Source organism: Dinoponera quadriceps, unplaced genomic scaffold, assembly GCF_001313825.1.
Source record: "Dinoponera quadriceps isolate SergipeBrazil2010 unplaced genomic scaffold, ASM131382v1 scaffold367, whole genome shotgun sequence".
In the NCBI taxonomy this organism is placed as follows: Eukaryota; Metazoa; Arthropoda; class Insecta; order Hymenoptera; family Formicidae; genus Dinoponera; species Dinoponera quadriceps.
In genome coordinates, this window is record NW_014554712.1 from 767,585 (window position 1) to 781,376 (window position 13,792).

Consider the following 13,792-nt stretch of genomic DNA (forward strand, 5'->3'; position numbering starts at 1 on the left):
CCGTCACAGAAAATAGACAAAAGCTCCCCTTCGCCAGCATGCTTCTCCTATGTCAGCATTCACACTACGTGTCAGCCAATAGTAAACCACTACTGTACCTTTTTCGCGTTTATGATATTTTATACTTTACTTTTTTTAATTATTTTTTGTTTGTTAATATTAGACGTGCCGTGTCTCTACCATCAGCCTACTGCCAAACTACCTATCCACTCTCTCTCTCCCTCTTTTTTTCTTCCTTCCTCTCCCTCTCTCTCTCTCTCTCTTTCCTACATTCTTTCCCTCTTCCCGCTTCACATTCTTTCACCGTCCTTTCCACTCGGCAATCCTCACGCTCGCGCCGCGCTTCTTCCCTTCGCCGGGTACCACCTGTCCGTTCCTCTCGCTCTTCCTCTCCCTCTCTAACTCTCCTTTCTCTCTCTTCTCGCGCAGAGTTTATAAATAGTATTATATTAATATCATCCTCCGCGTGTGTCGTTACAATATAATTAATCGGTAATAACATACCTTCATTATTAATGCAATATCGTTATTATTAGTTATCGCTCTCCCTTCTGTTCCTTCACCTCGCTCAATCCATCGGGTAATTTCGGCCGCGCGCATCGGCCTCGAGAAACGTCACCGTGAATCGCGCGAGCGTGACGAGCGAACGAACGAATCGTCGCGCTGCCCTGGTGTGCCACAGAATCGAGTGTCCGCGATGATCGATCGGTGGTGTGTGACACGCCCCGTGTGATTTTTCTCCCGTCATTTCCGCGGCGCGTCGCGCTGTACATAGATAATAATACACGGCGGAAAACGCGCGCATGCACACGTACGCGCACAACCGTAGCCGGTTAATCAAGGATCCTCTCCTTCCTCCTCCCCTCCTCTCCCTCCCGCCAAATTGCGACTCCGAACCGAGGTGCGCTTTTTTTTTTAACCGGGCTGTCATCGTTCGCCTCTTGACGTCGGTACACGGATCATCATCGTGTTCGGCCATTCGCGAGGAAAACCGCGCGCGGACACTTTGACAAAAGAAAGAAACGGCAATAATAATAACAATGACGATGATAATACGGGAAAAGAGTCTCTCTCTCTCTCTTTCTCGTACGATCGTCCTCTCGGCTGGTTGTTTTCGCGCCCGATCGATCCGTCGAACGACCGTGCTCCTGACGGAACCTACGAATCATTATCATCATCATCAGCATTCTACTCCTCCTGCTCTTAGTCGCGTTGCAAAATTGTGACTCGCGGATTGCGATCGTCTCGCCGTTTCGCGCCCGACGCATCGTTGTGATGCGGGATCGTCTCGCTTTTCCACGCGTCGACACGCGACCACGACATCTCTGCATTCGACGAGTGAAAAACAGTCGGTACTCCCGGAAGAGGGGGGGGGGGGGGAGGCTTCNCGACGCCACGGCCGACCGGATCAATTGACGAGTGCTGCGTGTACACGCGTGCATCGCAACGCAGGCTGAGCTCGTCTCGCGCACTTTCGTCCCGAAAGCATAGCTCTACCTTTTCTTCTCATGCTGGAAGGAAGATAGAACAGTGCTCGCGGCACGAAAACGCGCAGGACGAACTTGGTAGTAAGGATATTCGCACAGAAGAGAGTCGATTTGATAAAGCCGGTTTTCTTAGGAAAAAATCGATTTTCTAAAAAAATCCATTCTCGGGACTTTTATCGAGGAAATGCTCGGAAAGGTTTCCGATCGGAATCGCTCGATTATTCCCTATAAAATACAAGAGAAAATCTAGAGAATAATTAAAAGATCCCGATCGGAATCCCGATTCCGATCCAGTTCCGTAACAGGTGCTTTGAAATCTTTCCATGGCTGTTTATACGCGGGTTCGGCTAACATCGATAAAAAAGATGAAGTTGGTAGCATGTAAAATTACTGGTGCTGCATTTCGCATTTCCCACCAGCAAGTCAGCTATTGGTATCAAAGAGGCTGGATCTTTATTACAATTATTATAACTGCCTCGGACAATAAATAATTTTTATAATGACTGAGTAAATAAAGTAAAAAGATTGTTTTCTTTTAATTTGATTACACGAACTGTTCCTCTTTTTATATTCATGCATGTAAGAAAATAGCTTAAAGGATATTTCACTCAACTTAAAATCAACAGCTGATTTCAATCGTCTCTCTTTAAAAACCGATGTAATAAAATCAATTTTCTGTCGGAGAAAAGTCGCTTTTCCAACAAAATCGACTCAGAATCGAACGAATCCCTGCATTAGCAGCGCGGACATATATCTACGTACGACGCGTGCACGCGGCCGCCCGCGGGTGTACGAGTGTGCGCGCGCGTGTGCGTGTGTACGGAGCGATAATAGCGGCGACTTAATTAATTAGGGACCCTTAAACGCTAAAGATCGCAAGGTTGCATCGGCTCTCTCTCCGCAACACGCTATTTTATATTTTTAATGTACAGTCTCTCTGCGTCTCTCGTCGCCTGCGTTGTCGTCGTCGTCGTCGTCGTCGTCGCCGCGTCCCGACGACGACGTCTCGCGAACGCGACGCATGCCTCGCCTCGCGAGCGCGTCTATAACGATTAGTACAAGAGTAATAACATACGATCGAATAACGAGTAGTGTGCGTTCGCGGCGCGAAGGCGATCGCGAGGCGCCCGCGAGACTCCAGTCTCCGCCGGAAGGAACGCGCGCGCCCGCCCGCTCGTGGCGGCCGAGCGGAATGTCGCGCTGTGATCCGGGCGATCGAGAGACGGCCTTGTCGGAGATACAATTCGGAATACATCGTCGTCGGGTCTCCACGGCGAGCGATCTCCCATCCGGAACGAGGAGGAACCGCGAGGATGTGCGCACGAGGACACGACGGTGAACATCGACTGAGACGTCCGAGTGGGGCGCGCGTTCCTGAATGTGTCTGTGCGTGCTTGCCTCTTCGTTCACCGTCGTCGTCGTCGTCTCCGACGAAGAGGACGGCGATGACGATGACGACCACGACAACGAGACGACGCGGAACACGAGTATAAACGAGTGCGCCGAAGTCACATTAGCGCGTTTTTTTCTTTTTTTCGCGAACGTTTTACTCTGAAGGATATACATGGCCGACTAAATATACAGACCGGCGATTTTTAAGTAGCGCATGCTGCCGGGGCGCCGCCTCCGTCTCGGTACGCACACTTCGCCGAGCTCTAGTAGTTACAGTAAAAAATAGCGTAAACGGCACTGTATTAGGAAGAAGCAAAATACATGTTACATTCTCGTTACTTTATCGTTGATAAATGCTATAGTGTTGTTTTTTTTTTTTCTTTAAAAATCCTCTTGTATCGCAATGTTGTTATTACATTATGATTATTCTTAAGTGTAAATTATCATACTGTTTATCGTTAATGTTATTATTATTATTAATGTTATCGTTATTATTATTATTATTATTAGTGTTCTTGCTCACTTTACACAGCTTCGTGCGGGCGTTCAGCGACCCCCGCCGGAAAAACATCGTCGACACTGTTTCCCTTTTCTTTCTTTCAAACTTTTTTTTTTCTCTCGCTCGTCAGACTGTGAAGAACGCACACAACGGGACGGCGGAAGCGGCCGAAACGCGTTCCGCCGACCCTTATTTTTTTTTCTCGTTTTCTCACGCCGCACATCGCTCTTTCTCACTTAATTACAAAGCGCGAAAAGGGAGTCTCGTTCCTCCGCGGTCGTTCGGTCGCGTTTATAATGATTAACGATCGCGATTCTCTTCTGGCCGTCGTGGCAATGAGTTTTCGTTGAAACGCGAATTTCGAAAAATACAAAGTCCTTTCTTTTTTTTGTTTCTCACACACACACTCTCTCTCTCTCTCTCTCTCTCTTTCTCTCTCTCTCTTTCTCTCTGTCGGCTCTCTTACATATACACATATTTATATATATACTATATATATAGATATATATACTCTTCACTTGGTGTGCGTGCTTGTGTGCCACACTTTAAACGGAACGTCTGATCGGCGAAGTCCTCCGACGGCTGGGGCTGAAGGAAGGGGGGGAGGGGGTAATAGGGGGAGTGGGCCGCGGAGAGAAGAAGACCCCCGTTTCGGATGTTCAACGCTAGTAGTAAATCTGTTTAACATTAGGTACTAATTCTCCCTCTTCTCTTCTCCCCTCTCTCTTTCTCTCTCTCTCTTTCTCAGTTAAGTGACTTACAATTCGTACAATTCGCCTATCATGTAAAACTATGATGTCTAAGATGTTCCGAATTAACGCTAGATCTCGATATAATAATCAGATNTTATATATTTATATTTATATATATTTATACGTATGTACCATTATTAATCTTCTACTTATCTCTAAGCTTCCATCCTCACAAGTCGCATCTCTCACACATACATCTCATCATCTGTCCGGGATCCCCGTTCACAAACGAGAGGGGATCCGCTTTCTTTCTCTTAGTGTATATATGTGTGCGCATGTATGTGTGTATATGTTTGTTGCGTGTACCTAGGTTCACTCTTTGCCCCTTCCGTCAATTTATAATCGCTTCTGACTGGCTAAAGCACCCGCCGTTTAAATATACAGACAAATAACTCGGGTTCCGTGGAATTGAAATGAAATAATGCATGAAACATCGTCTCTCTCTTTCTTTCTCTCTCTTTCTCTAGGTCTCCCGTCTGCGACATCGTTATTAACGCAAATCACGCGAGAAGCTTATAATCGAACAACGTCCTTCTCCTTTTTCTTCTTCTTCTTCTTTACACCGCCCCCGTATAACAAACGCCGAACAAACGAACTCATTTACACCGTCGAATGTCGCTCTAATCGACCTCATTCGATCGCGATCATTGTCTTGGATGGAATCCGTTCCTTATTGGCTTAAACAACATGAACGTACGAGCTCCTTGAACACGTTTATACAAATCTTCGTTTTTTTTTCGTTTTTTACTTATTTTCCTTTTATTAAAGCATCAACGCTCGATAATAATATCGTAAGCTTATTAGACTTCTGATTTATTTATTTATTTTTTTTGAACACCGAGCTACCGCTACGCATCTCGTTCTCTTTCTTTCTCTCTTTCGCTCTCACGTCCACTCTTGCTCATTCTCACTCTCTCTCTCTCTCTCTTGAAAAATATTTTTCGTGGTGCACGATCGCTCTGCTTGTTTTTTTTTTTTCATGCATTACTTGATTCCAACGTTTAGTACAATTCTACGATTTGAATCTCGCGAGTGTCTCCCAACTAGTGTGTCGTCAACATGATTATTAAAACTCGCTAATAAGGTGAACATCCTTACACGTGTGTATCCTTCCTTCTCTCTAGCTCTCTCTTGTACGTCCCTCTCTCTCTCTCTCTCTCTCTTTCTTTGTCTTCTTCTTCACTTCTCTTTTTTTTCCCTTATAATCCGTGTGCCGCGTGTCGCGCGCACACGTTCGTGTATAAACCGTGTCCGAGTCCTGTGCAAGGCGGGCCACCTTCCTATCGTTAATGAATTACCGTTTTGTGCGCCTCTAAACGATTAACCATCACAATGACCAACGGTGTCTCTAGTTTACAATTAATATTCTTTGGTATATCATGCCTGAGTCTTCGGTCTTTGACGAAACAATCGCTGAACAACAATCGTTAGAAACCTTTGTCACTCGGCTTACGAGTCGCGAATTGGGCAATTCGTTCGTGTTGTGTATTCGTATCAAACTTATAGAAAGAAGAATACCAAGCCCGTTCGCGGCGCGCGACGACGGCGCGAAACGAACGAGCGATTAGAAAAACGCTCTACCACTCGGCTCCGGAGTCGAAGGGTGAATTAAATGCGCGGCCGACGAGGCACTCCCGTCGCCCGGGTCATCGATTACATGGCAGCTTCGTAAACCTCCCGCGCAGAGAGCGGGGGGAGTGTTTTGTGTCGGTGTTCCTGCTACCTCTACTTGCTTCAAGCATCAAAATATCGGATTTTATCCTATACATAATCTACAATTACAGCGTGCCGCGTGGCAGTTCGTAGACACTCCAACAATCGTGCGCGCGTATCGTTTGACAGTCGTTAGAGCGTTAGGGATACTTCCCCCGTCAGTCCGTCAGTCCGTCCGTCGCATTGCCGGTTTTATTATACGGGGCCCGCGCTGATTTACGAGGACCGATTCCGTGTGTCGTTAGGGTTCAACGCAAAACTCCGACGAAATTCCGCGAGCTTCCCGAACGCGGAAGCGTGACAGGGGGTAATTTGTGCTTGCGAAACCGGGGATCGCTTGGGGGTAACGCGATAAAAAAGTTTGATCGAAATTTGTACTCGTGTCGCTAGGAAATAAACATGAACGAAAGAACGGGCCTTCCCCTTTCCCGTCCACCGTGATCGTAAAACTCGCGAGGGAAGTGTAAAGGAACGACTCGAGGCTCGCCCTTAAGGGGGATCTGTTCAGTCTTAACGTTTGAGGGATGATTCTCGGACGAGCTCTCGGAATGTATCTCCCTTCTCGTGAAATGAACGTCACGCTGCAACGATCGGTTAACGAAGAGAAGGTGCGATCAACAACGGGACCCAACGAGGAATCTACAAGCCGCGTACGTTCTTTCTCAGGTTTGTGTGTTGTGTGCGTGTCGAAGGGACCGATTGTTCACAAAATTCCACGATGAAAGACAAGTCTGCGTTGGAATGTAGAGAGCTTCTCCTACTACATTTTCATTCTCTGTTTGTTGTTTATTCTTTTTTTCTCTCTCTCTCTCTCTTCGTTTTCGCGACGCCGTAGAATTGCGGGAGACAGAGATGTCGAAATCAACGTGGTCTGCTTGCTCTGTTACACACGCACACACACGTTGTATGCGCGTACAAAATGGATACAAAGAACCGTAGAAAAAAGATACGAAGCGCGACGACGAATTCTTGTGAAACGAAAGACAGTGTGAAATTCATCATTACCACGTGCGTCCGTCTTGTCTCAAGTCCGTCGAGAGAGAGAGAGTCTCTTTAAGTTTTAAACTCTCCCTCTCTCTCTCTTTCCACGTTTTTTACTCTCTGATGTTAGGAGAGAGTATATATCTCTTTCTCCCTCTCTCTTTATCTCTCTCTCGCCATATAGAATATATCACATACATGTTACTTCTAAACACACCGAAATAAGAAGCACTTTTTAAGATAGACGTCTACACATACCATCGGGCCCCAGGTTTAGATGGACTGATTTCCCGTATTCGTTCCCGTTTCCGCTCCTCTCCCGCCGTAAAACCCCTAACTTGATGTATATGTTTTTGTATATATGTATTATATGTACATAAGCGCTGTGCTTCTCTATCTCAGTTTCCTCCTCTCCCGCTCCTCTCTCTCTTTTCTTTCTCTCACTTTTCCCCCTTCTCTCTCTCTCTCTCTCTCTATCGCTTCTTTTTTCGCTCTCCTATTACGTATATGTGCAGGCGCTGAGAACGCGCGTCTCCGAAGCATACACAGAACTAGATGAACCAACGTTCGCACGCGAGAAACTAAAAAGTAGCATCGTCTTCGAACGACCGTTTCAACATATCCCTGTGTGGACAGCAGCAACGTATTAGCAGTAGTCTACGCTAGTTGGCCGCTACTGGTGGATATATCGGTAACGTATCCTTAAATTACGCAATATAGCAATCTCCACGATTTTATGCATGATGCAAATTTTCGAATGCATATGTGTGTATCCGACTACGATAACCAAGATTATATATATCATCGGTAAGGGGAGGGAGGGGAGGAGGGGGGGAGGGGGATGTAACTCAAGCGTACGTTCCGTTAAAACGTCGAAAAACGTCATGAAATGTGTGCAAATTCAACATTCACGTGTCGCGTAAACGCGCTCGAAAGGATTACCTCATCGTGTCCGAGCGAACCTTTGAATCCAACGGCGTTCTCTCACGCGGTGATCGACTACATATATATATATATATATGTATATATATATATATATGTGCAGAATCGCGAAAACGATAAATATATACCGGAGGAAGTAAATCGCGAGAGCGACACACGAAGGGTGTGAGAAGAAACGCGTTCGCGAGAAATGAAAGATATATAATGATAGAGTAGAGGACCGCAGTTATTTACAACAAGTAATCAGAAACTGCAATCAACTGCGATTCACTTTGGCCAATCGCGAAAGAACATTCGGCCAACAACATTGATGATCGGCATTCACGATCGTTTTTTTCAATTTCGAGGCACGCAGCAGTGTTACGTGGTCTATATATAATGGCACTATCGATCACTCGTATTAAATATTACAACATTAGAAAAATTGCGTGTTTCGAGTTTTGCGGATAGTCTCCTTTAATTGACTTTATGAAAAAAGCCTCGTCGTAGTACTATGTCGCGCGGTTTTTTCTTTCCCTTCTTTATCCCCCCTTTTTTTTTTTCTTTCCTCCTTTTCCTTTAACAACTACACGTCGACTTCGATTTACTAATTGTCAATTAATAAAATAGTGGAGATTACGACATTTTCGTCGCGAACCGTCGCGTGTAACGTTCGCACTATTTTGTCAATCGAGCCTAATCACCGAGGAAAAGTTTACCCGAGTTTCTTCTACGTGTTCGAGCGGCCGACGATCGTAGAGTCTTCTTCTCGTGCTTCTCCTCCTCCTCTTCTCTCTCTCTTTCTCTCTCGTCCTCGGGTTTCGCTCTCGCTCCCTCTTTCGCGCTAATCGGCGCTAAAGACCTACGATGATCGACGTTCGCTATGCTAAGAGACTCGCGCCCGTCTCTCGTTGTTCGCCTCCCGTGTGCGCGGACAAACGACGAGCTTGAAGCTCGACGTTAAGATCGAAACGGGAACCACCTCCGGCTGGAATGTCGTTCTTAGACGAGAATTACGAAACGCCGTTTCTCAGAACGCCGCGATGTGCCTCGCGCGTGAATGTGTGTGTGTGTGTGGGTGTGTGTAGGCGAAGACGACGAGTCAGTCGTGCAGCACAGTCGGCTGCTGGTCGTCCTTACCCGACACGCTCGCGACGGAACGATTCACAAAATCGTGCGACCGAGATCGGATTTTCCTCCTCCTCACGGCAATCACCGCCGCCGAGTCGAGTCCCGTCGGCAGCAAGCATCTATCGATAACAACGATGCAAACGCCTCGCGCAGACTCGATCGACGCCGGACGAAAGATCACAATGTCCCGGACATTACAAAAAGCAATCTCGTTTTACCGTTTGTTTCTTTGTTTGATTTCTTCCTGTCGAGAAACGAAAAATACCGGAACGGAAAGATTCGATATCGAAGACGACGACGACGACGAAACAGAGTTGTGCCGCGGTATGTCCGAATCGAAGTACCGCGAGAGATCTCCTTGCCTTCATCACCCTTCTCGATCTCTCCTCCTTTTCCCCGCTACGTACACTTTTGGTGGAACGCGCACTAGGACTGTTGTAAGAACGCTCGCTCGGTCTCCACCTCTCTCTCTCCATCCCCCCGCGTCGTCGAGCAGAAAGCAGGGTACGACCGCGATGGCGACGGCGACGATGATGGTGACGACGACGACGACGACGACGACTATGATCGATAGATGAAGCTGCAGGGTGGCGTTGGCGGTGGCGGCGGTTGATTGCCGCTCATGGCGATCGGTACGAGGGTAGGCGAGGGTGACGAGGAGGGAGGGGACGGGGAACTCGACGACACGCTCGACGACGGCGAGGGTGACTCCAGTGCCCTCGGGCCGGCGAGCTCGCGATTCGACTGTCCCCCGGACGTCACAGCGCGATTACTCCTGCCGGCTGTCGTCGCGTTGTGGCGATTGCGCGTTGGCCGTCCTAGGCTCCGGTGACGGCCGCCCCCCTCCTCGCTCGTTTCTCAGAGATAAACCTTCTTGACGCTGCGCGTGGTCGCAAAGCCGTCGTTGCGGCGATACGCGTCGCCTTGGTGGGAGCGCAGGGTGCCGAAGTTGTCCCTGGCGCCGCGGAAGCCGTAGCCGTCCGGGAACTGGAAGAGAGTCTCTGTGGGCGTGGGCGGCGGTTTCCTCATCGTGCCCTTCGGCGACTGGAGCTTCGGCGGCTGCGGCACCAGCACCGGCTCCGCGTACGTCACCTCCTCCTGCGGCAGCAGCTTCGGCTCCGGCGGTAACCTGCTGGAAGGTGCGAGCGAACGGATGTTAAAACAGGTGTACATCGGGAGCGAAGGTGCAACGAACGAACGAACAGCGAGTGTGTGTGAAACTCCACGCAAGCTTCACAAAGCTGATGTTGCTAGTGTAAGCGAACGTTCAACAATTATGTCGATCACGTATATTCTGTTTATGTTATATTACATTACGTTATTTATTTATGTTAAAGAATACGCTTGTTTGTCTCGTGTAAATAACATATTACGAGTTTATAAACACTGATCGCTGCGATAAATACTGCCGACATGCGGGTGACCGAATTGGCGCAACATCTCGCCCGGTTAACGGGGAGGTCCAGGTTCTGACTGAGGTAGTATTTTTCGCAACGCTTAATAAGGATTTAAATGGGTCGGGTTAATAAAAGGAATTATATTAAATAGGAATATAAGAGGCGGATATATATCTAACGTGTAAGGATTTGCCGCGTATATAGGTCGGAGGATAATCCATGCGTTAATGCACATATATGAGCATTGTATTCTCTCACAAATATATTAATATTGACGATATTAATATTAAAATAGTACTATAAAATCCGTGCTTTAGCTCCTATACAGAGGAAAAAGTTTCACTGAATTTAGCTTGGCTTGGATTTGTTTAATACAAACAACATAATTTGGTATCAAATATTGTTCTGTTTGGGGGAAAATGTTGTTGCTCCGCTGGGATAAATCATGTTGTTCGATAGAAAAAAATAATATTGTACAGAGAAAATAATATTTCTTTTGAATAAAAATATTTATTTCATTATATATTAAATATCGTTCCATTGAAATATAAAGAAGTTCTTTAATACTTTTCTAACATGGTGTTACTTCTTTCAAAATATTTATCGCATGTAACAACCATCGTAACGTGTGAATGAAAATATAAAAGAAATATGTTATTTGACGTAAAGATACTTATCGTTTAAGAAACCAAACCAAATCAATCCTGCTTGTTGAATCAAACACGTTTGTTCGCTCCATTCCAAAAAATAAATTTGTTTCAAGTAAAGAAATTTGATCAAATCCAAAGGAATCTTTTTCTCCAGAGTATAAAATAAGTATAAAGGCCCGTAAATTCGTTCCGCTCGGATTCGTTATGGCGTGTACATTTGACAAATTGCAACGACGACAGTTTGCACTCGCTGTTCGTTCCTTGTTCGTTCGCTCAGTACGTATCCGGCTTCAAACACGGTTCCACCTCGTCTCGACAGAGAAAAAGATATCCTTACCTGTTCACGTTCTGCCGTTGCTCGAAGTACTCGTACTCCGTGTCCGGATACGGTAGATTGTCGTCTTCATCTTTCCTGCACTTCTTCCCACACATGTAACCGGCCACGAATCCGACGCACAGTGCGAACACCGCGCCGGCTACCACAGCCATCACCAGAGTCTCCACCGAGTACTGCGGCGGAGGTGTATCAGCGGCAGACACTTCCGGGCCTGAAGCAAACGAAGCATGTGAATTGAGACGAATTGCGGAGTCCGCCGGCGAGGAAATCCGCGCGTGTTCGTTCGCGCACCAACCCGAGCGGAAATGTTTCCGGGGAAAACTGTTTGTTAGCCTGAAATTGACTGGCATTTATTGATATATTTCGCCCGACTAATTTCTAGCTAACTCATGGCTAGTTTCATCTAAATCTGATTTTCTCAGTTATCGAACAGTTATCGTTCTAGATTCCGATTTTCCGCCTAGAAACCTAGTTTTACCGTCCAGTTATTGCTAACAAACGTCGAACAAACTGGCTACGCTGAAAAAAAGAAGTATCTAGGAAAACTGCACACGTTTCTATCAGGATCCTATTAGGATTTGATTTTAGCACTTTTCTTTCTACGTGGTTTCTAGACAGCGACCAGAATTCCTGGCCGGTCACTGGCTAGCGATTCTAGTTTGCGTTCCGCAAAATGGGAAAATGTGTACGTCGCGCACCTGAATTATCTTGTTCCTCGTCCTGCATGATATTGATGATCTCCCCGCCCTGGCTATCCTTGTTCGGTATCATCGAGTCCTGCGGGAACTTGTTCTGATTCGCGGATATGGCGCCTACGCTGCCGGCGTCCTTGTTGAGGCTCTTGCTGGGCGGACAGGACGCGTGTATGCCGGTGGCGACGCTCTGCAGGAATCTATTGGCGTCGGTGGCCGCCGGGCCGACCAGCGCCCTGCACTTGCCCTCCACCTTGTCCCAGGCGCAGTAAGGGTCCTGCAGCGCTACGCACTCGCCGCAGGAGAGTATCCGGTCGCTGTAGCAGCGATGGAGCCTCAGTGCCTGCACCTGGCTGTCGGCGATTACGACCAATCGGCCGTCTTCGAGGCCGTCGCCCGCCTGGGATGCGCGGACCACCTTGATACCGCGCACCGGCACCGTCGACGGGAACGCCTGAATCTCCTCGATCACGACCGGGCTGACCTTCTGGTGGGAGTCCGCGGACTCGGCGTTCACAGCTTTGATCACCTTGCCGTTGTCCGTGCCGATGAAGAGGACGTCGTAGGTCTTGTCGCCGGGCGTCCTCACCTGAGGGTCCACGGCGATCTGGGTGAATCTGTAACTGAGGGAACGACCGTGTCATCAGCGAGACGACGGATCGAGGGGGCAGGATTTATCGCTCGCTCTGTTTCGCTACGTAGCGAGAAAGAAAACAGCGAATGCGAATAAAAGCCGGTCTATCGGCGCCGTAAACCGCATTCCGCGTGGCGAAAACTGCGCGCGACGCGGCGATGCGTGGATAAAAGCCCGTGAACGCCGCGCGAGAAAAAGCGCGTCGTTTACGTCCAATTTGGATTCCGGTTGAAATCGCTCGGCACGGCCGGAGCTCGCTGGGAGATATCCACTTACTGGAAACTGGTGCGTATAACGATCGGCTGGCCGAAAAAGCTCGGCACCGACTCGTCCATCAGCGAGTGCGTGTTGATGAAGTTGAGCGTCAGGTCCGGCAGCGTGCGCGAGTCGTTGGTGCACTGGCCGGGCCGCGGATCCGGCACTTTCGTGTCCTGCACCGGCAGCCAGTTCGAGTTCAGGGCGGTCTGCTCCTTGAAGTTGCCGTTGAAGGTGTCGGCGATGTCCTGCAGCGAGAACGCGCATACCGCCGAGCCGCTGATGCTGTTCACCGGGGTCGTGAAGGTGCCGTATATCAGCTGGGCCGACGTGCCGCCGTACTGGCCCGATATCAGCTCGGTCGTCGACTCTGCGATCGAGAACGTTTTCCCCGGATTAATCCCCGAGGATCCGTACGCCCGGCGACGGAATAACGATTGATCCGCCCGCGTGTACCGTGCGCACGTTTACCCGCGTCCACGGGATAGAGAGAATAAGCCGGTGCGAATGAATCTCTGCCGCCGTTCAGGCGGCCGACGAAAGCTCGGTTCTACACATTGTCTCATATGTGTGCGTCTGCCTCTCCTCACCGTCACAACTAGAATTACCCGCGCGATTTTCGACGTTACGCACTGAGAAAAGGATCTCTTCAAGTTTAATCAATCTTATCGCATCCAAAGAGATTTCATCATCGGCATGCTGCAAAGAAACTGATGTTTCTGACTGATGATAGCGTTCTTTCTGTTAAATAATCGAGTTTCCTCGAGTGCGACAATAAAATTTTTTACTCAAACAAATAATATTGTGTCGCTCCCGCGTGAAACAAATTTTAAGTCAAACGAATAGAAATACTAAGACTAAAGAAATCTTTTTCTCTGTGTACGCGGAAAAAAAAAATTGGTGTCAATTCGAGACTTATTCTCACATATAAGCAACAATATGTAATCTTAT

General features: G+C 47.9%; 1 protein-coding gene across 1 annotated transcript in view; it reads right to left on the bottom strand.

The window, feature by feature from the left end:
* Positions 1-7,241: 7,241 nt before the first annotated feature.
* The window catches only part of LOC106741092 (semaphorin-1A), a 246,619-nt gene continuing 240,068 nt past the window's right edge, over positions 7,242-13,792 (bottom strand). The window contains exons 6-9 of the mRNA XM_014612736.1: positions 12,863-13,211; positions 11,959-12,575; positions 11,261-11,471; positions 7,242-10,008 (exon numbers count right to left, since the gene is read on the bottom strand). Coding sequence (XP_014468222.1) covers positions 9,735-10,008; positions 11,261-11,471; positions 11,959-12,575; positions 12,863-13,211 — 1,451 coding nt within the window. The 3' untranslated portion in view covers positions 7,242-9,734. The remainder of the gene's footprint in view (positions 10,009-11,260; positions 11,472-11,958; positions 12,576-12,862; positions 13,212-13,792) is intronic.